Source organism: Pogoniulus pusillus, chromosome 13 (assembly GCF_015220805.1).
Source record: "Pogoniulus pusillus isolate bPogPus1 chromosome 13, bPogPus1.pri, whole genome shotgun sequence".
Taxonomy (NCBI): Eukaryota; Metazoa; Chordata; class Aves; order Piciformes; family Lybiidae; genus Pogoniulus; species Pogoniulus pusillus.
The window spans coordinates 10480454-10506125 of record NC_087276.1 but is presented as its reverse complement, the minus strand read 5'-3'; the positions used below and the strand labels follow the sequence as shown (position 1 = coordinate 10506125).

Here is a 25672-nt window from a genome sequence, read left to right as displayed (position 1 = left end):
CTCCAAAGCTGGAGGATTGCTTTCCTCAAGCCACCATTAAGATTGTCCTCTGTAAATACTTTTTGACATGCTTTTGACTATCTGCAAAACACCACTGAAACCTGCTGCTGCGGGAAACTTGGGATCATAGCTGCTGGTAAATGCGTGTCAGAACCTTCTTGAGACCTACCTGTCAGGGCTGGGCAGGCCACAGGACTAGTGTCAGAGGCTCTCCAGGCACCCCTCTACCCCAAGGGAAGAGAAAGGAACAAGGGAGAGAAACTTCTGGGCTGGGCAAGAGACTAACCCATCTGGGATGGAAAGAAGAATAATGCCACGGGATAGAGACACAGACCAACATGGAACCCAACCCCTGAGGGCAAGGATGGCACCACCGATGCTGGGGGCAGGCACTGGGCAAGTCCCATCCTGCATTCAGCAGCAGGTGGGAACTGCATTTAGGAGCTGGATTCTGGAACTGGATTGAGGAACAGAGCTGGGGCTGGAAGGCAGAAGGGACAGAGTCCTCTTGGGACAGCAGCCAGGGAAAAAGAGGATGCCTCAGCTTGCTCCTGAAGATGCCAACCAGGGCCTGCAATCCCTTGGTGGGCAGTTGAGGCTCACTTGTTCTAGCTGCTTCTCTCCACAGGTGCCCCCTCTGCCTTCCTGCCCCACAAGCTGTGGCACGGCTGTGGCAGTGTCCTTGGTGTGCAGGGGAACAAGTGTCAGGCAGAGCCTTTGTGCCCCCCAGCCCTTGGCAGGAGCTGTGCCCATCAGCTTCTCCCTGCTAGCAGCAGCCCCTGGCTGTGCAATGCTGCCCTGAGCTTCAGCGAGTGCCTGAGTGAGCAGTGCCAGCCCTGGGCAGGATTGGTGCTGTTCTGGTTTAGGACACTGCACCACAGCAGCTTTGTGGCTGTGGCAGCTGCTGAGTGGTCAGACGCTGCTGGCAGCAGCAGGTCAGGGTTTGAGACAGGCAGGTTAACGATACACGTTGCTTCATCTCGAGTTCCCAGTTCGCTCCCAGCCCGTGCAGCCTGGGCCGCAAGCCGCCGTAGTTCTGCCTCTGCACTGCTGAGAAGAGGCGGCTGAGGGGAGTGCTTTTGGCGCTCTGCAGCTCCCTGAAGTGAGGCTGGAGCCAGCTGGGCGACTCCCAAGTGCCAGACCAGGAGCGAACAATCTCGAGTTGCCCCGTGTGAGGTTTACGTTAGATACGAGCGGGAATTTCCTCTCCTGAGGGCTGTCCGGCCCTGGCTGTTCAGAGCGGTGCTGGTCCCCGTGCCCGGAGGGGTGGCGGAGGGTCGTGTTTTGGCAGCAGGGGGGCAGCGCAGGGTAGGAGCGGGCTCCGGGGCCGCTGCGCTCGCTCCGGGCTGGGCTCCTGCTGGCGCCGGCTGGGCGCGAGCGCCCCGGTGCCGCCGCTCGCGGCCGCGGCCGTTGGCTGCGCGCGCAGGCGCAGAGGCGGGCAGCGGCGGGCGGGACGCGGGCCCGGCCGGTTCAAAGAGGGCGGCGGCGGTTCGGCCGGCCGGGCTTCGGCGGTTCCGGTGCGCGGGGGCAGCCGAGCAGCAGCAGCAGCTGGCGGGCGAGAGGCCTAACGCGCAGGTAGGCTCCGGGGCGGGGAGCGCGGCGGCCGCCGTGCCCTCGCTGCGCTCGGCTGTGTCTGGGCTCGGCCGCCGGCCTGCTGAGGGACAGGCGCCCTGAGCCTTCTGCTGCTTCTGGCCGCTCCTGACGGCTGCGGAGAGCTGCGCCCCTCACTGCCGGGAGGGCACCCGCGGGCATCCCCGGGAGCGCCCAGGAGCCGGCTCTGCCCTCAGCAGCCCCTTCCCGATCCCTTCCCGATCCCTTCCTGATCGCTCCTTTCGGCGCGTTTCTGCCTGGTGAAATTAGCGAGCTGGTGTTGGCTGCTGCTTGTAGTTGTTAATGCAGACAAGGGTCCCATTGCTGGGGCTTTTGTGGGTGCTGATCCGTAGCTGAAGGGTGGGGGGCAAGAGGATGGGGACGGATTTTTGTCAGTGGTGCCCAGGGACACGACACGCAGTGAGCAGGAACTGGAAACCGCGAAGTTCCAACCAAGCGTAAGGGGAAACTTGTTTGGTATGAGGGTGCTGGAGGCCTGGAGCAGGCTGCCCAGAGAAGTTGTGGAGTCTGCTTCTGTGGAGAGCTTCCAAAGCCCCCTGAGCATTGTGCTGCTGTGCTTTAGCAGGGGTTGATCTCCAGAGGTCCCTTCCAGCCCCATGGCGCTAGGGGTCAGGGATTGCTTTATGGCTGCCAGTTTGTCTGTGGGAGCTGGCAGAGGGTCTGTGGTGTGTGGGGGCCGTGCAGCAGACAGGTGAAGTTGTTCTCCTTCTGTCAGCTGCTGAATTCTAAGAGGCAAAGGAATGCTCTGGATCTGAGGCTTTGGTAAAGTTCAAGAGATGAGGGATGGAGAGCAAGGCTCAGTGGTGGAAGATGGGTGTGGAGAGGACAGAGTGCTGTACCTGTACTTTCTCATGGTGGAAGTTTGTTGTAGCAAACAAGAATCCAGTGGGTGGCCAGGCAGAAGGGATAGGTCAGCTTGATGGGGAAACAAGACAGACTTCTCAGCTGTGTTCATCTCCTTTGAGGCCACCAAAAAAGCCTGTGTGGAAATGTGGCACCGTGGTGGAGCAGCTGCGGAAGGAGTAGGGGCTAGGGTCAGAATGTGCCTGGTCGGTAACTGCGGTGACTCCAGTGCAGTATTTGTGGTGTGGAGGGGAGCAGTGCAGCTGCTGTGGTTGAGTGGTGAGATGGCAGTGCTGGGTTAGCAGCTGCAAACCTGGTGAGCTTCAAGGTCTCTTCTAATCACGCAATCACATAGAGTGCTTTGAGATGGAAAAGCCCTTTAAGGTCATCCAGCTCCACCGTGCTCTAACTCTACCAAGGCTGGTGCTAAGCCATGGCCCTCAGCACCACATCTCTGCTTTAAATCCTCCAGCCACCTCCTTGGGCAGCCTGTTCCCATCCGAGAACCCTTCCAGTAAAGAAGTTTTTTCTACTTCCAATTTAAACCTCCCCTGGTGCAACTTGAGGCTGTTCCTGCCACTCCCTAGTACGGAGATAAGACTGACCCCGACCTCCCAACTCCTTTTTGGTAGTTTTGGAAAGCAAGAAGGTCTCTCTTGGACTCCTTTTCCCCAGGCTGTGATGATCATGCCCTTCTGATTCCTGCTGCCTGGCCTGTTGCAAGCAGCAAACCTGGCAGCTGCACAGAAGACTCCATCCCTTCTGATGTGCTGACAAACGCCAGAGCTGCACCTCAAGCTTGTGGGCTTTATTTTAAACAGTTGTGTCAGCCTTTCCTAAGAGAGTGACTTTTATAGAAGAAGACCGCCCAGAGCACCACTTAACCTTCTTTCTGCTCAGCAGAGGCCTGAGCTTCTGTGTTTGTGCTGCAGGAGGGCTTCACGTCCTGCGGTGGCATGGGGAGAAGGCGTTTCTGCTGTGCGTTCAGCAGGGGAGCCTTGGTGTCCTCCCGACTGCAGGTGTTGTTTTCCTCCCTGAGGGTGCCTGGCAGCACGGAGTCCTTGGGAAGCTCTTCCCCATGCCCATTGGAACTCCGCATAGGCGACTGCAGCCGTTACCCAGGGCTGAATCGCCCTTGGCAGCCCCTCCCTGGCAGACAGGTGTGCTCTGCTTCACAGCCTCCCTTTGCCTGCAGTGTCGTTCATTACAAAAGGATAAAGCCCCAGGCCCCTTAGCAGGCCTTTTGTTGCTGGAAGGGTTCTGAAACTTGCCTCCTTGCTGGCACAATTATGCTTTAGAATTTTTATCACGGCCCTTGGGGTGTCATTTGCCTGTGCTAGGTGACTCTGGGGCCAAAGCTGTGTCTATACAAAGTGCTTGCTGCCACTGCTTAGCAGGTGTAAGGCCAACTACCTGCCCTGGGCAGGAAAGCACTTTACCAGCTTCCTGCTGCTTTCCTTACCTAGGAAACATCTTTTCCCCCCCACTGATGGCTCTTCTCCATCAGTGTTCCCAGGCTCTCCCGTAGCCAGCTAGTGCATTATTCCCACTGTTCTGGAAATGGCTTGCTCATTTCCTTGTGCAGGATAAAACTGAACCTGGACATTTCTGCTCTTCTACTTGCCTCCCGGTAGAGCTCTGGGTGCCAGGCTGCCTATAGTGAACAGGATCATCACCAATTCAGTTCCTTGTAGAGTCACCTACAATGAATCACCCGTGATTGTCATGGAATCACAGAATGCTCTGGGCTGGAAGGGACCTCCAAAGCTCATCCAGTCAAACCCCCCTGCAGCCAGCGGGGACATCCTCCACTAGATCAGGCTGCCCAGAGCCCTGTCCAGCCTCACCTTGAATATCTCCAGGAATGAGGCCCCAACCACCTCCCTGGGCAACCTGTTGCAGTGTTCCAGCACCCTCATGGTGCAGAACCTATTTCTAACATCCAGCCTGAATCTGATCTACTCTAGTTTGAAGCCATTGCCTTCCTCCTGTCCCTGCAGGCTTTTGTAGTCAGTTCCTCTGCAGCCTTCTTGTAGCCCGTTCAGGTACTGGCAGGCTACTATGAGGTCTGCCTGAAGCCTTCCCTTCTCTGGGCTGCAAACCCCCAGCTCCCTCAGCCTGTCCTCCTAGCAGAGTTGCTCCAACCTCCTGATCATTTTTATGGCTTGGTGTTAGAGAGAACTGCTGATAGATTTTAACATAGGAACTATTTTTGCCCCAAGGGTTGAATAAAATATCCTCCCTAAACACATCCCAAAGGCAGTTATCTTCTTGCCAAGGACAGCACTGCTTGGTGCAGCTGCATCAGCCCAGCTTCATGCTGCTGGTTTCAGATTTGGAGTCAAACCCTAAGTTTTGAGTCTTTGGTGCTGAATGCTTGGACAATCTTTTTGCAGTGTAGCAAAGCACACAGAATTGACAAGGATATGGGAAAATGTGGCACAGATAAAGGGAGTTCATACTTGTAACAGAATGAAAACCAGAATTGTGGGTGTAGGATGAAAACTGGCGTTGGATTTACTGTTCTGTGTGACCTGAGAGGGTGATTTCACTAAGATGGCAAAGAAAAAAAATGAAGGATGGCCAGTGAAAATTAGATTTGTAGTGTTGTGCTTAAAGTAACCCAGGAGTAACACTGTGAGTCCAGTTACTGTCAGTGGGCTGTGTTAAGGGCTCTTGAGTTAGGCTCTGGTTGGTGCCAGAACGTAGAGAGAGCTGTTGGTTAATAAGTCTGATTGCAAATACTTGGTGTTCTCTTCCTGTGTTGAAAATGGGCCTCAGAGTAGGAAAAAAATGTCATCACTCTTAGAAACTTCTTTTGGCATCACAGAGTTGTTTGGGTTGGGAAAGCCCTCTGAGATCATCCACTCCAACCATCAACCATGGCCATTAAGCAATGTCCCAAAGTGCTATGGCCACACGTTTCTCGAACACCTCCAGGGGTGGTGACACCACCACCTCCCTCTGCTATAACTCTCTTCCAGGAGCAGGTTGCTGCTTCTCCCAGCTTTTGAAGGTGAAGGTTGGCTATGGGTGATCCTTGGATCAAAGGAGCAGATCATAGTTTGCTGGAGTCTTTGAACTGTAGCTGGCTTCCAGTCTTTCTTAGGTCTTGATTGCATGGCCTCACGGTGTTGTTACAAACACACAGCCCAGCTTACACTGCTGCTGGTGTCAGCGGTCAGAGCTGGGCTGGCCACTAGGTGAGTGCGAGGCTCTCCATGAATCCCTCAGCTTCCCAAAGGGAAGAAGGGAGAGATGGGGTGGGAAAGAAACTCATCGAGTTGAGATGGAAAGAAGAGTGTTGAGGTGGCTGAAATGGTTTTAAAGGCTGTAGACAGCTTGGGGCGTGTCTGTGTTCCTTTTGCAGGACATGCATCCCTTCGAGGAGGAGCTGACCTGTTCCATCTGCTACGGCCTCTTTGAAGATCCTCGCGTCCTGTCCTGTTCCCACACCTTCTGCAGGAGCTGTCTGGAAGGCGTCATCCAGGCGTCGAGCAACTTTTCCATTTGGAGACCCCTGCGAATTCCCCTCAAGTGCCCCAACTGCAGGAGCGTCTCGGAAATCCCTGCCGGCGCTGTCGAGTCGCTGCCCATCAACTTTGCCGTCAAAGCCATCATCGAGAAATCCCGGCGAGAGGCTCCGGCCTGCACTGCCACCTGCAGCCAGCACAGCAGGCAGCCCCTCAACATCTACTGCCTGCTGGACAGGAAGCTGGTCTGCGGCCACTGCCTCACCATAGGAGAGCACCACGGGCACCCCATAGATGACCTCCACACTGCCTACCAAAAGGAGAAGAGGACTTCCAGCCATCTGCTCCAGCAGCTGACCGATAGGTACTGGACTGATGTGTGCTTGCTGCTGGAGAAGCTGAAGGAGCAGAAGGCCCAGTGTGAGAGTGTGGTGAGGGGGGATCGAATGGCAGTGGTGCAGTACTTCAGGAAGCTCAGCGACACCCTGGAGGACAAGAAGCAGGCTCTGCTGATGGCGCTGGAAGAAGCCAAGGCTGACGTGGTGGTGAAATATGACCCTCTGATCCAGCACTTGGAAAAAATGCGGGAAGAGCAGCTGGAGCTGATGTCCCTCAACACGGCTGTGCAAAGGGAGGAGTCCCCACTCATCTTCCTGGAGAAGATGGGGGACATGCAGCAGCGTGTGAAAGCCTTGAGGGAGAGGCAGCTGCCGCAGGTGGAGCCCATGGAGGTTCATCCTAGGATTGGGCACCTGCTGAAAGATGTGTGGTCAAAAACTGAGCTGGGGCAGATCAACAAGATCCCGACTCCAAAAGTCAAGGTGGTCCTGAAGAGGAAGCTGCGCAGCAGAGGTGGTGGCCGGAGGGCAGGCCGAGAAGTGAAGGAGCAGCTGCAGGCTGTGAACCCTGTGGTGCAGCTGCTGCTTGTGATGACAGCAATGGTGGGGCTCTCCCTTTACCCACCTGTGTCCTCTCTGCTGTTTGAAGCTGCTCCCCTGTATCTGTCTGAGGTGCTGCTGCCTGTCTGTCAGGGTCTCCACTCCCACTGGCAGGCTGTGGCTGTTGAGCTGTGCAACAGATTTAACTTGCTGATGGAGTTTGTGGGGAGAGCTGCTTCCTTTCAGCTCTTCCAGTGAGGAGATGAAAAGCTAAGGGAGGGAACCTCAGGGTATTATTGCAGTCATAATTTCTACCTAAAAAGCTGAAGTACCCAAGTTCTGCTTTTCCTTCCTATTTCCATCTCCTTGTTCTGTGCTGTATGGATTTTTTCTTGGCTTATTCTTCAACGTGACAACAAACAGGCTGCTTCTCCTGCTCACACACCGACAGAGCTTGGCAGGAGTCAGTTTAAACAAGAAGCTGGTCAGAAGCAATCTCTGCCAAAGGTTCCCAGGTTGTCATCTGGAGCCATGTTCCCTTTGGGAACATGATTTTAAAGTGTTTCTTTTAGGTTGAGTGGTGGTGTGGTTTGGTTTTAAAGTTTTTAATCAAAGCACAACACTAAAGGTTACAAAAGGCTGAAAATGGAGTCTGGGAGGGGTGACTCAAGTTTTAGCTGTAGCTAAAACTTACATCTGGTGTTTTGCTGGTTCTGGATTTCACTTGGTGTGGTAGCAGTTACTGGTGGAGGATGTGACTGCAGCATTTCATGTCATGAAAATGGACAGGTTCTGAGGTAAGCAGCAAAACTGGAGCCAGTGGTGAATGGATCCAGCTGTTGCCAAGCTGCTTTAAGAGCTGTTGAGGAAGAAGGGAAAGGTATCTTCAGCTTCTCAGCACAAGGAGCAGGGGGCTCAAAGAAGAGGAAACACAACAGCATCATATCCTGCAATCCATCAGTCACCATCACACTTCCAGGACTCCAGTCTAAGGTGTGTTCAGGAGTGAAACCCCCAAAGGGAGTCATTGTGGATTTTGAGTGCTGAGGAGGCTGGTGGCAGCCTGGGAGAGCTGCAGTTACAACAACAGAGCACAGCCGAGCTTATCTTCCCTGAAAGCTCCCCAAAAGCAGTGTTTGCCATGGCTCATGGTAATACCAGCAGCACAGTGCAGCACAGCAGCGCTTCTGGCTGGTTGTGAATAGCAGCAGTTGTAGGAGGAGTGGCTCAATTCTGGGCCTTTTGGGGGTTTTAAACCCTTGTGCACCCCAAAACCTGCCCGGTGCTAGCAGCAGGTGCTTACTGGAGCCCTGCAAAGTGCCTCTTGCTGCCTGCCTCGGACCTGAGAGCCAGGTCAGCGCTGAGGGGTGACACTGACAAGGTACTCCAGCCTGCCTGACTCTCCTGACAGCGATCCAGAGAGCACAGGGCTGCTGCCTCCAGCCAGCCAGCTCCCCTTTGGCAGCTCAGACGTGGGGCTGCTCAGGGCTGGCTCAGGTAGGAGTCAGCAGAGCACTACCCAGGATTTCTGTGTCTTCTGTCTGTCATCTTGGAGAGTTCCAGAAGCAGATCCCACCGATCCCACTGATTCTGCTTTCGAGATGGACCCCAGGCCCAGGTAAATGCTGTCTCATGGATTTTCCAGGCAAGGTGGTAATTTGCTGCAAGGTTGTCACCTGGCACATCAGTCCCAAAGCCTGGTGCTGTCTGTCTGTCCACTGCCCCCTCAGGCTTCTGACTTGCCTGCTTTCTGTTTTCCTGCCTTTTCACCACTTGCAGAGTTCCCGTTATTTTTTGAGGTCACAGAAGTTTTCACAAAGCCTTTGCTACTAATGGGAATGTTTACTACTTGTACTGTTCTCTCTTTTAAGGAAATGGTATACAAATAAAAGCTATTCTTTCAGCAGGCCTGCCTGACCCCCTGGCTTCCTCACTGCTCTGCTCCCAGCAGCCCTGTGAGCAGGGGAGGAGGAGCAGGCATCTCCCAAAGGCAGGAATGTGGCTGTTCCACTGGGCTCTCCCTACTTCCCATTCCTTACAGAGCCTCACTTTCTTGTAGTGACTTTAGGAAGGTTCTCTGCAATGTGGTGCTGGACAGGGTTGGACTGGATGATGTCCAGAGGCCACTTCACCTCCCACCATGCTGGGCCTCTGAGGGATTTGCACCCTGCCAGCCCCAGGTGGGCTGTGTTTGCTTCTCTTTCCATCTGTCTTCTTTTGAAGCCCTACTTCAGCAGTGTATCTCTTACTGCAAGCATTTCTTTCTAGATTTTTCTTTCTCAGAGAGGAAGTCTGTCTGCAGAGGAGCTTGTTGAGACCCAGGAAGGGAAGAGATGAAGTACTGAGATGGCCAGGCAGCCCACTAAGAACAACGTGCAGTGCTGAGATGCTAAGGTATCAGAACATCACCAGGTACAGGTGAAAAGGAAATGGTTTGCCTTCCCCAGCTCATTATTCCCAGGGGATTATCCTGCCCTGCACCTCCTCTTGTACTGCTGCAAAAATCCCATGAGCCAGCCTTGGTGCAAGCTCAGAACTGTCCTCTATGCTTCTCCAGCCAAGTGGTTGTTGTCCCTCTCCTTGGCCTTGGCTGATGGAGCCTGGGCACTTATCCTGAATATTTCTGTAGCTTCAGCTTGAGGTGGGAAAAAAAAACCCTGTGCCCATCTGCTGCAGGAGAATTTTGCAGCCTGGTTTTCCTCATCCAGTCTCCTTGTGCCTGTTGCTGGGCTGAGGTTGCTGCAAACAGTGTATATATAACAGCACCATCTCTTCTGACAGTGAGGTGCTGCACACACAGAACCTCAGGCCAGACACGTTGATTTACACTGGTCAGGAGCTGTTAGAAACTGAAAGTTTAACACCCCACAGAAAGCAGCTCTCTGTACTTACCACCCCCCCGCCCCATCAGCTCCACTTTGCTGGCTGTGCCCTATGCCAGGGTGAGGCAGTGGTTGGGTTTGGGCCAGTGCTGAGCTGGATCTGTAACTGACATCAGGTGGTAACAGGAGCCACCTCAGGCTTTGTTCAGTGCTTGGTATGAAAACAGAGAGAGAGGGAATTAAGGGCTGAGAACACAAAGCAGGGTGAGCCAGCAGGGCTGGCCTCAGCTTTACTATCCCTGTCTGCCTTTACTGCCCTGCTGCTGCTGAGTTAAGGAGCTTTTTGGGGTGGTGGATTTTTTTTTCCCCTTGGTGAGCAGCAGAAGGTGCAAGTGTGCCTGGTACTGACTGGGCTTGAAAGTACAAACGCCCCTCAGATTCAAATCAGATCTGAGTGACACACACAGGGTAAAGGGTACTGACCTGACCAGTCCTGGGAGCAGGTTTAGCCCTTTGAGATGATGGCAAAAGCCAGCTGACGATTGTTGCCTTAATAAGCCCCAAGTGCAGCATGGGGCTGCAGTCTGAGAGGAGAAGGAATTGTCCTCTGTGGGAAGGGAAATGACTGAAAAGCAGCTTCCTAAACCACTCCAACTCCACACAAAATGGCCACAAAAATCTGATGGGCAGGCCCTGCAGCATTACAACATCCTCACACTGCACATGTGAATGTTGTGTGTACTTACTGGAAAAGGGAGTGTGACAAGACAGTCTGATGGCATTTGCAAGCAATCTGCTGGCTTGGGGAGAGACAGTAAAAAACAGGCACTGCAAGCCAGCTGCAGAACCCAAAAGTTGGCAGAAAGGCTGCTAAAGGAACAGTAAAAAGACAGAGGAAGAGTTTTCTTCAGGTCAGTTCACAGAATTCAAATCACTGCCGACTGTAAAGCAAAACTTTATTGACACAACTTTAATACCGAGCTCAAGTAAAGGTAGAAGTCTGCAGTACAAAAATAGACATTAAAATCAGCAGCAGCAAGGGGAAGTGACTTCACCCTATCCCATGTGGAGTCAGGGGGCAGCGAGCTGAGCCAGTGCTTTGGCTCCGATACTTTTGGGGTTGGTGGCCACGTTCTTGGTGATGTTGTGGGTCTTGAAAATGCCAATGAGCCTGTCTGCCATCTCAAACATGTTGTTGCGCAGCGAGATGATGATGAACTGGGCGTTCTTGGTCTGCTCCTGCAACACAAGGTGCTTGTGTCAGCTCTCAGCACTGCAAAAAACTCTGCTCTTGTATGGCCTCAGGGGGTTCTATGTCCCTGCAGAGGGACTTTAAGGTGTCTTGCATAGGACAAGGGGGAATGATTTGAGGCTGAGGGAGAGCAGGGTTAGACTGGAGCTAAGGAAGTTCTTCAGTAGAGGGTGGTGAGACTCTGAAATAGGCTGCCCAGGGAGGTTGTGGAGGCCTCCCTGGAGGTGTTCAAGGCCAGGTTGGATGAGGCCTTGAAGCAACGTGGGCTAGTGTGAAGTGTCCCTGGGTCTTCAGGGTCCCTTCCAACCCATTTTATGATTGAATATAGGAACAGATCAAAACCAGACAGGAAGCAACACTCTGAGCACCCTTCTGGCATGCTTAGTAAGTAGGCTCCACCTCTTGCTCAGCCTCTTGCTCCACCTCTCCAGCCTGTTAAATCCAGTCATCACTGTCTGGATGGGAGGAAATGGCCTCAAGTTGCACCAAGGGAGGTTTAGGTTGGAGATGAGGAACAATTCCTTTGCTGCAAGAGTACTAAGTGATTGGAACAGGCTGCCCAGGGAATGGTGGAATCACCATGCCTGGAAGTGTTAAAGAACCCTGTGGCTGTGGCACCTGGGGCCATGGTGGTGCTGGGTTGATGTTTGGACTGGATGATGTTAGAGGGCTTTTCCAACCTTAATGATTCTCTGACTCACCACTTTGGCTTTTGTGGCAGAGAGGAAAATAACAAACAAGTACACACATGCACTCCAAGGTACCACTCAGTACTTACATAGATGTAAAACGCTACGATGGAGACATTTTTGAAGTCAAGGGCTGCATCAATCTCATCCATGAAATAAAGTGGTGTTGGCTTGTAGTGATGAAGAGCAAAGACCAGAGCCAGGGAACTCAGAGTCTTCTCTCCTCCAGACAGGTTAAATATCTTCTTCCAGCTTTTCTTGGGAGGCCGAACACTGAAACAAACCGAGAGTTTGTCACTCCCTTCTGGCTGTGACGGAAATGAGACTTGCTTTTCACCCTGACATAAATGGGGAGGAGTCTCACGGAAGACACAAAATCAGGGCTGAGCTGCTTGCTGCTCTTAGCCCTCCGCAGGGGAAAGATGTGAACAGATGATTTCTGGTCACCAAGGAGCTCCCTGGGTCCATGGCACAGCTCCATGCCTGCCTCAATTTAAACCAGCACTAGGCTGTTCTCTGCAGGGACCACATCACCTCACAGCTGCTCCTTCATTATTTTTCAGATGTGCTACTCTACTACTCCTCAGTAATTAATTTGCTCTAAGGATCACCTATGACAGGACAATCCCCAGTTCACAATAGGACACAATTCCCTATTCAAAACAAAATTATTTGGGAATGAAGAACCCCCTGAGAAATGACTTTAAAGTTATTCTTTGCTCCAGGGCAGATCAATCTTGATGCTAAATGCCTGTGGCTTATGACAGCATCTTGCCAATACCTGCAATCTACGCTGTAGATGCAACAAGTTTGAATCATAGGCTGGTTAGCTTGGAAGGAGCCTTAAAGATCATCCAGTTCCAACCCCCTGCCATGAGCAGGGACATGTCCTGCTAGAGCAGGTTGTTCAAGGCCACATCTCATCTGGCCATGAACACCTCCAGGCTTGGAACCTCCACAGCTTCTCTGGGTACCCTGTTCCAGTGCCTCATCATGCTCACGGGGAAGAATTTCTTCCTCTAACAGCTCCATGTCTGTGCTAAGGACTCCAGAGCTGGCCCCAGCACTGCAGAGGCATCTCAGCAGAATACAGCAGAGGGGCAAAATTCCTTCCCTTCCCCTACTGCTGGGGATCAGCCCAGGACAGGCTAAGGCTAGGCTGGCAGCACTTGGTGCTGGCTCATGTCCAGCTTTGGACTGCCCAGCACCCCCTTGCCCTTCTCCATGGGGCTGCTCTTTATCTATTCTCCACACAGCCTGGATTTGTGGTTGGGATTGCACCAAAGGTGCAGGACCTTGTCCTTGGCTTTGTTGAACCTCGTTAGGTTGGCACTGGCCCACCTCTCCAGCCTGTCCAGGTCCCTCCAGCACATCAACCACACCATATAGCTTAGTGTCATCAGCAAGCCTGCTGAGGGTACCTCCATCCCACTTGTCCATGTCACCAACAAAGATGTTAGACAGCACCGGTCCCAGTTCCCGGCTCTGAGGAACAGGTCTCCTCCCCACTCAGACATTCAGCCATTGACCACCACTCTTTAAATGCCCTCATCAAGCCCAGGGGGAAACTGTCCTGGTTAGCTGCAGACTAACTAAGCTTAAAAGCAGGCTGCAAAAATCACAACAATTGGAGATTGCACAGCACCACAAAGTCTTCAGACAAACCTGAACATGATTCCTTCAGAGAAGGGATCCAGACTGTCCACAAGCTCCAGCTCAGCATCTCCTCCCAACGTGAGCATCTGGTAGTTCTCCTTCAGTTTGTTGGTGATGACGTTAAACCCTGCCATGAATTCGTTCAGCCTTTGTTTCCGGAGGTCTTCAAAGGCTTGTCTGAACTTGTCTCTGTCGTTGGTAATGTTGTCCAGGTCACCCACACGTTTCAAATACAGCTCTTCCTGTAGAAAAAAACCCACACTTAGAGCAGCTGTTTCCATTTGAATGCCCAGATTTTAAACCATTTCTCCCTACCAGTTGAAAATTCATTTTTCCCAGAATGGTTGACAGCCCTGAAACAAAAGAACAAACCCAAAGCATCTCTTTCATCTCATCTCCATGCTGCTGCTAGAAACCCCGTGTGAAAAGAAAACCAGACTTCATCTGCTGAATGGTCCAAGATGAGTATTGTGTGGAGAAAAAAACAACTGTCCTCAGCTTATTGTCTGTCTCTCTAGACCATCAGGAGTAGCTGGCTGAATAAACCAGCTCTTCCAGGAGAAAGTTGCCTTCACCTACCAAGATATACCTGAGTTCTTAGATACAACCTTCACATCTGGCTAATGAGCAGCTAACAACCATTCATGATCTAGCAACAGCAGACCCTGCAGAGGAGAGAGGGGAAGCTGAAAGGGTCAGTTTCAGCTCCCACCAGAAGGAATTGAGAAAGAACAGGACCACTTCATTCTGGTGTGCCCAGAGCGGAGATGTTCTCTTTTGTCTCTTCATACAATCCTCCAGGCTGGGGGCAGAAAGGCTGAAAACTGCCTGATGGAAAAGGATCTGGGGGCAGCTGAAGGTGAGCCAGCATTGTGCCTATGTGGCCAAGAAGGTCACCAGCATCCTGGCCTAGAACAACAATAGTGTGGCCAGGAGGAGCAGGATGGGAACTTGTCTGCTTGTACTGGGCACTGCTGAGGCCACAACTCAAATCTTGGGTTTAGTTTTGGGCCACTCACTCCAATGAGGACATGGAGGGCTCCAGAGGACAACAAAGCTGGTGAAGGGTCTGGAGAACAGGTGTGGTGAGCAGCTGAGTGACCTGGGGTGTCCAGTCTGGAGGAGGCTGATGGGAGACCTTCTTGGTCTCTCCAACTCCCTAAAAGGAGGCTGGAGCCAGGTGGGAGTTTGGGAGTCTCCTCCCAAAGAACAAGTGACAGGATGAGAAAACAGCCTCAAGTTCCACCAGGGTAGGTTTAGGTTGGACATAAGGAACAGTTTCTTCCCCAAAAGGGTTGTCAAGCCCTGGCTCAGGCTGCCTAGGGCATTGGTGGAGCCCCTCCATAGAGGGGTTTCAAAGCTGTGCTGAGGGCCATGGTTTAGTGGTGAACTGGCAGTGCTGGACTTGACCCGTCTTCCAGCCTGAAGGATTCAATGGGTCTATAAAGAAATCATATCTCATGTGCTTCAAGTGCAGGATCTGTTTGAGCAGCCACCTGAAGGCAAAGGCACAGCTGGAAGGTGAGCTCCATGCTGCAGAAGCAGTGCCTGAACTCTGCAGGTGGAAGCCCTGGCACACAAGCATGCTGGCCACGCAGTGCTTAGTGCAGCACGAAGAAGACAAAACCCAGCAGCACAGGGCGGGGGCCAAGCTTACCTTCTTCTTGTATTCTTCAATAGCACTCAGGTTGGGTTTCATTTCTTGACACTGGGCTTCCAGCAGAGCTATCTGGTTAATGATGGCTTTGGGGTCCTTGATTGCCTCCAGCTCTTCTTGACTCAGCACTGGGAGTTCTTCAGCTGGTTTATCTTCTATGGAGTGCAGTGATAAGCGGGAGATCTAAAATTCAAACTCAATTACTAACTATCTTGAGAGATCACAGGAAGGTTCTTCTGGACACTGGAATGGGCTGCCCAGGGAGGTGGTGGAGTCGCCGTCCCTGGAGCTGTTCAAGGCAAGATTGGACGTGGCACTTGGTGCCATGGTCTAGCCTTGAGCTCTGTGGTAAAGGGTTGGGCTTGATGATCTGTGAGGTCTCTTCCAACCCTGATAATACTGTGAAATCATCAGGAAGCTTCCATCTGCTAACTCCCTTTAGTAAGATGTGAAATACAACAAACATCCCTTCATAGAATCCCAGAATGTTAGGGGCTGGAAAAGACCTCGAAAGCTCATCCAATCCAACCACCCTGCAGAACAGGATCACCCAGAGCAGATCACACAGGATCACATTCAGGCAGGTCTTGAATATCTCCAGAGAGGGAGACTCCGCAACCCCCCGGGGAGCCTGTTGCAGGGTTCTGTCACCTTCACAGGCTAAAAATTCCTCCTCATGTTTCCATAAAACTTCCTATGCCTCAGCTTCTGTTCGTTGCCCCTTGTGCTGGCACTGGGCGTCACCAAGACGCATTCTTGGCATCCTCTTGGCACTCACCCTTTACATTATACTACTACGCTTCATCCTATTATCCTGTTCCTGGAAACTTGGGTTTTTTTATAGCATTAACACCAAACTGTGAGCTGAACCTCAATTTTCCCCCAAATTCTTCATTTTCTAGCTGTATTTTAAGGTATTCACAGTCTGAGGTCTTAAACTGAAGCTGCAGGAGCTCAGCCACACCCTCACCTCTGTTTGCCAGTACTTCAGCTTTGACTGGTGTGCGGAGATGTTGCTGTCCACTTTCTGAATCTTCAGCTTGATATTAAGAGCTTCTGTCTGAAGTGCATGTTCACCATCCTGAACAGTTCTGATCTCCTGGAGCAGGCACTCATGTTCCTTCTTGATCTCTGGCAATGCTTCCTGAGCAGGAACAGCACAAACTCAGGTCATTAACTGGCTGAGACAGCTTGACCACTTTGCTCATGCTGTGTGTTTGTTTTCACTCCATTATTATTGTCATTACATTATTTCACTCCCTATTATTTCACTCCACTACTCCTCATCCCTGGAAGTGCTGGATGAGCAACCTGGTCTAATGGGAGGTGTCCGTGCCCATGGCAGGGGGCTGGAAGACAGTGAACAGTGATCTTTAACCTGAAAAAGAGGCTGAGAGGAAACCTTCTTACTCTCTACAGCTGCCTGAAAGGAGATTGGAGTGAGGCTGGTCTTGGCCTCTTCTCCCAAGTAACTAATGTCAAAATAAGAAGAAAAGGCCTCAGGCTGCACCAGAGGAGGTTTAGGTTGGACTTCAGGAAACATCTCTTTCCTGCAGGAGTGGTCAGGCATTGGAACAGGCTGCACAGGGAGGTGGTGGAGTCACCATACACAGAAGGGTTCAAAAAAACGGGTAGATGTGGCACTTCAGGACAGGGTCTAGTGGTCATGGAGGTGTTGAGTAGAAGGCTGGACTTGATCTTAGACAGAATGATTCTGCCATTCCATGATCTTTAAAGTCTGTTCCAACTGAAGCTATTCTACCATTCACAGAGTTTCATCTCCTCAAGCCCAAATGCTGATGCCAACACAGACTGGTGAATTAAGATGAACCAGGTCCCTGACTTCTGGAATGACTGCAGTATGCTGCAGTTGATATTTTCACTCCAGAGCTGGATCCAACCAGTCCTACACAGGGATAGTTTTAGCTCAAAGGCAGTTATAGAGAAAAAGTCACAGTCAAACAGCTTTGTTTTGGAAGAATTTCAGCTGTCCTGGTTGTTTTCTGTCTCTCTTCTACACAACTCCAGATGGGAAGCTGAAGTAGCACAGAAATGGAAACAGATCTGGTTTTCTGCACATTTTAAAGCAATAAAAAATAAGCTCCAATAATGATAGAACTCATCATCCCAGCTCTCTCTGAAGACCAAAATGCTTACTAGGATTTGTTTGGTCTGATTCTTTTCCCCCATCTGTACTGAAGGTCAGCTTTGATTCACAGAATTTCAGCATAGTGGAGGTAAGAAAAGGGACCTCTGGAGATCATCCAAAGCAGGATCACCCAGAACAGGGTTGCCCAGGATCACAATGTTCAAGCAGGTCTGGAATGTCTCTAGAGGAGACTGGCACAAGAACTATAATCTGAAGTGGAAGATTTCTTTCACAGCCTGATGAAGACCAGAGGGAACTAACAGGACACTCACTTCAGCTTGATTACGCTCACTCAGAACCTCAGCGGCTTTCTCTTCTAGCGCAGTCAACTCTTCGGTTAACCTCTTAATCTCTTCTGCATTCTCTCCAATCTCCTTCTCCAAGCGAAGAATGGCTTCTTCAGTTCTTTTCAGGTTTCTGCAGGGGTACCAAAATCACAGAATCTTTTAAGGCTGGAGAAGACCTCCAAGATTGGTGGTCTGCAGCAATTTGACAAGGAGGAACAGGTACAAACTTGAACATAGGTTTCACCTCGACATGAGGAGAAACTTTGCAGTGAGGGTGACAAGAGCACTGGAGCAGGCTGCCCAGAGAGGTTGTAGAGTCTCCCGTGGAGATTTTCAACCCTCCACTGGATGTATTCCTGTGTGGACTACCCTAGGGGATCCTGTTTTGGCAGAGTTGGACTTGATCACTGGAGGTCCTTTCCAGCCTCTAATGTTCTCTGATTCTGTGATCAAGTCCACTCATTAACCCAGTACTACCCAGTCTGGTGTTAAACCCTGGCCCTTCAGCACCCCATCTACACATTTTTGAAACCCTTCTAGGGATGGAGAGTCGACCACTTCCCAGGGCAGCCTGTTCCAGTCTTTGAGAACCCTTTCAGGGAAGAAGTTTCTTCTAATGTCCAACCTCAACCTCCCCTGGTGCAACTTGAGGCCATTTCCTCTCATCCTATCACTGGAGAAGAAACTAACCCCCACCTGGCTCCAGCCTCCTTTCAGGGAGTTGCAGAGCGCCAGAAGGTCTTCCCCCAGCCTCCCTTTCTCCAGGCTGAACAACCCCAGCTCCATGTATCAGCTCCTAAGATTAGGGCAGAAGAACATTGCCTTCCTCAAGCACAGAGAAGCCAGGACTTGCTGAACAACCTCCCCTATTCTTTCAGACAGTTTCTACCTTGTTCTGAGCACTCAGTCTGCATTGTGAAGCTTACATATAAAAATAGATCCCATTTTATTTCCTGACATGCCTCATATTAAAATTAGTCCCTTCAGCTGTGAACTGCTCCACTGCATGACAGCTAAGTGCCACCTTGAGCCTTAATCCTGGCATGTGCAATTTAGTGAGAGCAGCAGAATGAAATGTGGCTTTTAACCTGGCTGCTGGAAACCAAACCCCTTTTATTTCCCTTCACCTGACACACTCGCAGCATGCAGATGAAAATTAAGATGTTATGATCAGGGCTTTTTAGCTATGGAGGCCACTCAAAACAAGCAGATATCCTGTAGGCATTGATGCCAGCAGATCCAGCTGTCTGACAGTTCAATTGGCTCAACTTGCTCAGGTTTCACTCAAGTCTCTGCTTCTGCAAAGTGCACTAATTAGAATCATGGAATGGTTTGGCTTGGAAGGGACTTTAAAGTTCCAATTCCCCTGAAATGGGCAGGGACACATTCCACTAGCCCAGGTTGCTCAAGGCCTCATCCAGCCTGGCCCTGAACATCTCCAGGGAGAGGGCATCCATAACCTCCCTGGGCAGCCTGTACCAGTATCTCACCTGGAGACAAAGCTTACAGTTCTTAATTAAGAACTAATTCCAGTTAAATCAGTTTAGAGATCGTAGAATCAACCAGGTTGAAAGAGACCTTCAAGATCATCCTGTCCAACCTAGCACCCAGCCCTATCCAATCAACTAGACTAAGTGCCTCAGCCAGTCTTTTCTTGAACACCTCCAGGGATGGTGACTCCACCACCTCCCTGGGCAGCCCATTCCAATGGCAAATCACTCTCTTTGTGAAGAACTTCCTCCTAACATCCAGCCTAGACCTTCCCATATTGTATCATGATGACCTCTTCCTCCCTGTGAGTTTTCCTCTAGTCCTGAAGAGGTGAAAACCATCTCCTCTGTTTGGACAAATCCCAGCTCATGGAAGGGTCCAACAGTTCCCAAACACCTATCTGATGAACACACAACTACAGCCTCAGATGATGTCTGCTATACCTCTCTGCACTCTTGATTGCCACCTGGGCTTTAGTGACAGCCAAGCTGCATTCATCTATTTCTTTGTTGATCTTGTCCAGTTTGTCTTGCTGTGCCTTCAGTTTGGAGTTATTGATATCCATGATGAGTTTCTGTAACCGTTTGACTTCGTGCTCCACTTTCTCAGCTTTCTCAGCAACGCAGTCATAGTCTGTCCAGGAACAAAATGCAGCTAAGGTCATGATGCTGCCCCCACAACTCCAGGCTGCTGCAGAACACCAAGATTCCAGAGATCCAGAGCTCTGCTGTATCACTATGCTGAGAAATGTACAAAACATCCTTCTTGAGACTGAGAAAAACATGCAGGTTTGTTTTACACCCACATCTTCCTGATGCTGTCACATTACCAAACCACCAGTAGCTTTAATTGGATTACTTAAGGTATACAGAGTAATTAAACACAAGGTAGGACCATAAGGAGCTCTTTCTTGGCACTCATTTAATGGGCAAGTGCTTAAAGGGGTTAAATGGTAAATATGTGAAGGGCAAGAGGCTGGAGCCAGACTTGTCAGTGGTGCTCAAACTGGAACCCAGGAGGTCCCAGCTGAAGAGGAGAAAATTCTCTGTTGTGAGGGTGCTGGAAACCTGGAGCAGGCTGCTCAGAGAGCTTGTGGAGTTTCCTTGTCCCAAGCCCCCTGGCCATTGTAGTCCTGGGCTAGCTGCCATGGATGCTGCTGCTTTAGCAGGGAGATTGGACTGGATGATCTCCAGAGGTCCCTTCCAACCCCACTGTGCTGGGATTCTGTGATTTCCCTGGAGAAACTATCTGCTCCTTTGTATTTCTTGCCCACAACAGAACAGAGAATGCTCATTTTATGCCCAGAGCACAGCAAAACCCTTCACTTGACTTTACAACCATGACACAACTATCACCAGTTTTCACCCCTAACTAACCCAAGTTCCCTCATCACACGTGGAAAATACTGTTCAAAGGAATGTTTACTTCAGGTGAACTGAAATGTGAACTTGAGCAATTGCAAAGCAAGAGGTTTCACTCTCCAGTCTCTAGAAGCACCTTTTAGCCCCCTCATAGAAGGAAAAAGTGTCCCAAACTAAGAGTGAGTACTGCAGTGGCCATCCCAAGGAACAAAGCTGTAACCATTCACTCCTCTGTCAGTAAATACACTTTTTTCTATCAGCCCCTCTCCACAGAATGTACCTTTTTTATAAACACTGTGTTTTTTCTCCAGTTCCTTCTGCTTGTTTTGATCTGGAACAGCAGCAGCCACTTTAGCTTCGAGGTCCTTCACTTGGGCTTTCAGATGAACTTCTTGTTCAGATAAATTCTACAGAAAACACAAAACCCTGTTAGAATCCTGCACTTTCAAAAAGGTCCTGGACTCTAGCGTAGGTTGAGTCCTGAAGTCATCTCCCGCCCTGCACACCCATGGAGAAGCCAGAGATTGCCTCAATCCCCAACTCTGCTCACCTGGATACTTGCTGTGTACTTTTCCAAGTTGTTCCTCATTTCCCGAATATCTTGGTGCAGTTTACTTACAGCTTCTTGCAGTTGCAATTTCTTTTCTTCTGTCTGCCCTGCTCTTTTAGACTCCTTCTGCAGCTCAGATTCTATTTTTTTGACCTACACAGAAACGAGAGACAATCACTTGCCTTGTGTCACCAGCACAAAACCAAGCAAGGGCTCAGCTCTGTGCTTTACAGCCTGTGACCTCTTCTAACACAGGAAGAATGTGGGGTAAAAACCCCACTTTGCTTCTGTAGCAGGACAGAGTAGAGAGCTGAGAACATCTGTTAGAATAGTGAAAAATGAGAAGCAAGCATAAGGATGGTGAAGAATCCCCATCACAGCAGCTCACAGTGCAGAACTGGTTTAAGGAACTAGCTGAAGCTTGAAACACTCAACTCGGTGCAGTGCGGGCAGAACCCAAAAAACACTAGAAGCAGTTTTCACTATACTTAAGAGTAGAACTTTATGAGAACTGGGCTGTGAACAAGTACACCTGAGGGCAGTGTAAGCTCTGCTGACCTTGTGAACTTTAAATCACTGTTAGTGTCTTGCACCACAGGTTAGCTACTCCTGCTGAGTTAAAAAGCCAGAGCACAAGTATGTATGTTTGTTTTGCCAAAACACAAGGGACTTGGAGAAAATCCAGGTTTAATTAAGCAGATGTACTAACCTCCTCTTCTGAAATATCTGTGATGACTGAGGAACCCATTCTGCCCTTCATTGCTTTGCCTCCACCACCAGTCATTGTCCCTAAAGCGAAAGGAGATGAAGTCAGTGAGCTTATAGTATTTAGAAGTCACCCATACAGTGCTCAGAATCTACCTGCAAGTGTACACTGCAGTACCTGACTGCTCGATGATTTGTCCTTGCAGTGTAACCACCCTCCATCTCTTGTCTTTTTGGAATGCCACCCTGGTAGCTTGATCCAGGTCCCTGGCTACCAGAGTGTCCCGTAAGGCGAAGTAAAAAGCCAGGCGGACCCTGGAGTCCTTCACTTGCACCAGGTCGAAGAGCCGAGGGATGTTCTCCGGAGTGGAGAGGGGCTGAGTTTTTTTTTCCCATACAGTCATCTGCATGACAAAAAAATCCAATAAAGGAGTGATTCTTTGGGATAAATGATGAGCTTTCATCACTCTCACGTACGGTAAACCTTTGCATTTGCTTTAAGTGCAAAGTGTCCTGCTCCCCTTCTCGTTAACGACTTGCTGATAACTCACTGCTCTCTTTCATCTTTTAGATTACTTGGGATTATCAGGTTTGGTCATCTGTTAAAAACCCCTAGAGATAAAAATGTAAAAGCCATCACAAGCTTGTATTGTATCTTAGGTAAAAAGCTTTGTAATTCTCTGTAGAGAATTATTATGGACATGGACTTGATAGAGTGGAGCTGGAGGAGGACATGAAAGTGATCCAAGGAATGGAGCACTTCTCCTTTGGAAACAGGCTGAGTTGAAATTGTCCAGCCCAAACAAGAGAGGGCTCCAGGGAGACCTTAGAGCAGCCTTCCAGAATCTGAAGAGGAGAGCTAGAGAGGTATTTTTGACAAAGGCATGGAGTGACAATAAAAGGAGTGATGGCTTCAAACTGGAAGAAGCAGAATTTAGATGAGATATTGGGAGGAAATGTTTCACCATCAGGGTGATGAGGCACTGGAACAAGTTGTCCAGAGAAGTTATGGAAGCTCCTGGAATTGTTGAAAACCAAGCTGGATCTGGTAGGAAGTGTCTCTGCCACTGGCAGAGGGATTGGAACTGGAAGATCTTTAAGGTGCCTTCTAACCCAAACCAGTCTGTGATTCTGATTATTTGACTCCACATAAGCTACCAAAACAAATTTCTGAGAGAACATTCTAAGGCATCAGCAGCCTATTAAAAAGCTTTGTAGTTTAGTTCTACCTTTAACTAAAATATATATAGCACAACCGATTCATAAGTAACAAACACATTCCTATGCCTATTCACACACATACAGCATTAACACTATGCACATCAAATTTTGCCTAAGGGCAAGGAACCTACTTTATCCAGGGCTATAAAGGTGGCAACTCCAACCCCTTTGGACTTTAGGAAATTCACACAGTCCTGTGCAGTGCTGATTGTATCAACCACGACGTGGTCCAGGGCACCGCAGGAGGAGGAGATGGCAACGTCGTACTTCTCAGCGATAGCTCCTAGGTCTCCCTTGATTGTTGAGGGGGAAGCAGAAGTGCAGAGATTAGCTCAGCATCCATCTTTTCAGAGAACACCAGCATGGTGGGAGCTGGAAGTGGCCTCTGGAAATCATCCAGTCCAACCCCTATGCTAAAGCAGCTTGCCCAGCATCACAATGGCCAGGAGGAAGTTGGAAGCTCTCTAGACAAGGAGTCTCCACAACCTCTCTGGGCAGCCTGCTCCACGCCTCCAGCGCCCTCACAACAAACAAGTTTCCCCTCTTGATCAGGTGGAACTTCCTGAGTTCTAGTTTGTGCCTATTTCCTCTTGTCCTGTCCCTGGACACCACTGACAAAGCCTGGCCCCAGGCTCTTGTCCCCCACAGGTCCTTTATCTCTTGCTGAGTATTGCTCAGATGCCCTCTGGGGCTGCTCTTCTCCAGGTTCAACAACCCCAAGGCTCTTGGCCTCTCATCCCAAGAGAGATACTTCAAGATCCTTATGACCTTGTTTAGCCCTGTATTGCACTCTCCACAGTAGTTTTGCTTTGGCGTCACAAAATAAAGGACAAAATCTGTCTGTGAGTTGAATGAGAAGCGTGAGGTTCTCCCATCAGTCAGCTGGGCAGGACCCAGTGAGTCAGCCCCTCCTGCCTGGTGTCCTGTGCTCAGCTCAGACATGGGCATGGATCTCTAAAACATTCGTCTGCATCTGCAGCCCACACAGCCACCTCCAAGCTGTCCAAGAACAGATTAACCTCACACTCCTCTCTGTGCAAGTGATAAAAGTGTCAGACAAGATAGACATCAGCTGTACTAGGCAGTGGTTGGCTGCTGGCTGAATTTGATCCTTGTTTAATATATCTAGATGCTAAATAAAGTGATTTTCCTGAAGCTGAGCTACTTCTCCTTGGATGAGCAGGTGGTGGAAAAAAATAAGGTAGAATTGCAGACTACAGAAACAGCACTTTAAGGTTTACACTGACATGAATGCATTGTCTGCTGGTAGTGAATAAAAAGGAGTGAAGAACTCTGCCTCAACTGCAAACTTGAAATCAAGCCTGCTTGGAAAGAGCTGCTAACAGTGTCTGGCTATGAGACAGCTGTCCTTACTCTTCTGAAACAACAATAGGGCTCCTTTTGATTTGACAGGGACAAAAGTAAAATGAGAGGAAACAAAGAGATGATTAAATATTATAGATTTTGATGCACAAAAGTGTTGCAACTCTGCTCTCCAAATCCCTAGCAGCTGAGAAATGAGCAACTGTACATCTCAGTTACAGAAACACCAGCCTATTCCTATGCAGTTCAAGACTGTGTTTCAGATCCTTTTCAAATTTACCAGCCTTCCATAGATCCCAGGCAATTTTCCAGCTCTCTTCTGCTGAAGCAGAGCCTCCAGCACTTTCCCTCGATTGCGACTTTGTGCTAAAGAGCTTCTGGCTTCCTCTGCTTTTTGACGCAGCTCTCGAACGAGACTCTTGGCATCTGATTCTTCTTTGCTCAGCTTCTCTAGCTCCTTCTTTTTCTAATGGTTAGAAGAGAGACATTATCTTAGGCTCAGACATCTCAGATTCATGACTGGGTAGGCAACAAAACGAGGCACTGAAAGGTGGGCATAGCAAACCTTCAAGAGAAGAACGGTTGGTGTTGGGATATACTTTGGCTGTTAGTGCTGCTTTCACACAAAAGCAACAGCTTATGAATGCATCAACCAGGCTTAGGAGCAGGGAAAAAGACTTTTTTCCTTTGGGGTTATTCCCAGGTGAAATTCAAAGGTGTCTCAGAAACAGCCATTTCTTTATCTCAGTGCCTTGTTGTGATATAGAATGATATGCAGGATTTCATTTCAGTGCTTAATACTAACATTTGGTTGACCCAAAATAAGTTTGAAACCAAATGCTGACTCCACTGGTTAGCTCAGCATTACAACATAGATTTTAAGTGTTATTTTAAATGCTACTTTTATGAGGTTTATTTCAACCAGAATTGCTGCTAAAAGAAAGAGGATTGCTGATTTGTGTGCTGCAACACCACATTGTTACTCAAAGAACTGATGCACCTAACTCAGGCCTCACCTCCTTCAATTCCTGTTCAGCTTGGGGTAGCTTTATATTTATATCTTTGATAGCAGCTTTCCTCTCCTTCAGAGTCTCTGAAGTGGTGGCTAGAGCCTCTTTTGCCTCGTTGAAGTTGGACACAGCAGTGTTGTAATGGCTGAGATAGATATCGAGCTCCGACTTGGCAACATCCATCTTTGCCCGTGCTTCATTCACTGCTTTGCTGAGCTCCATCAGCTCTTCCTCTTTGCCCTGCAAAGTGGACAACGTTCCAACTTAAAAACATGAGAGCAGTCAGGCTACAGGACAGGGAAGGAGGAAAAGGACATGTTCTTTTAGTGGCTCTCCTGTCAGTAGAAGACACTTCTCTTGAAGGACAAGTGCTTCTTAATCTGGGAACATATGTTGTATGGAAATGAAACCAGCCTTCCCTCACAATTGAAGAGCATCAGGGAATGATCACAGGACATCTCACAAAATCCCAGCATGGTGGGGTTGGAAGGGATTTCTGGAGTTCACCCAGTCCAGCACCCTTACTAAAGCAGGGGCGCTCACAATCACAATGGCCAGGAGGGTTTGGGATCTCTTCAGACAAGGAGACTCCACAATCTCTCTGGGCAGCCTGCTCCAGCACCCTCACAGCAGAGAATGTTCTCCTCCTGTTCAGGTGGAACCTCCTGGATTCCAGTTTGTGTCCCCTGCTCCT

General features: G+C 49.9%; 2 protein-coding genes across 5 annotated transcripts in view; one reads left to right on the top strand and one right to left on the bottom strand.

The window, feature by feature from the left end:
- The first annotated feature begins 1447 nt into the window (after positions 1-1447).
- On the top strand, positions 1448-8711 carry TRIM59 (tripartite motif containing 59). The gene is made up of 2 exons (XM_064152949.1): positions 1448-1575; positions 5825-8711. Exon 2 carries the CDS (start codon positions 5828-5830, stop codon positions 7061-7063), a length of 1236 nt encoding a protein of 411 aa, XP_064009019.1. The 5' UTR covers positions 1448-1575; positions 5825-5827; the 3' UTR covers positions 7064-8711.
- Positions 8712-10566: 1855 nt separating this feature from the next.
- Positions 10567-25672, bottom strand: part of SMC4 (structural maintenance of chromosomes 4) — a 42081-nt gene continuing 26975 nt past the window's right edge. For all 4 annotated transcript variants that reach the window (XM_064152944.1, XM_064152942.1, XM_064152945.1 and 1 more), the window contains 14 exons: positions 24985-25218; positions 24249-24434; positions 22777-22938; positions 21603-21828; positions 21429-21508; positions 20720-20872; positions 20450-20576; positions 19252-19441; positions 17303-17447; positions 15852-16025; positions 14882-15064; positions 13234-13466; positions 11658-11841; positions 10567-10866 (listed from right to left, as the gene is read on the bottom strand). In XM_064152944.1, coding sequence (XP_064009014.1) covers positions 10699-10866; positions 11658-11841; positions 13234-13466; positions 14882-15064; positions 15852-16025; positions 17303-17447; positions 19252-19441; positions 20450-20576; positions 20720-20872; positions 21429-21508; positions 21603-21828; positions 22777-22938; positions 24249-24434; positions 24985-25218 — 2445 coding nt within the window. In that variant the 3' untranslated portion in view covers positions 10567-10698. The remainder of the gene's footprint in view (positions 10867-11657; positions 11842-13233; positions 13467-14881; positions 15065-15851; positions 16026-17302; positions 17448-19251; positions 19442-20449; positions 20577-20719; positions 20873-21428; positions 21509-21602; positions 21829-22776; positions 22939-24248; positions 24435-24984; positions 25219-25672) is intronic.

What these genes read in the sequence shown, in the direction of transcription:
- TRIM59 (XM_064152949.1), top strand. Translation starts at nt 5,828, where the DNA reads ATGCATCCCTTCGAGGAGGAGCTGACCTGTTCCATCTGCTACGGCCTC.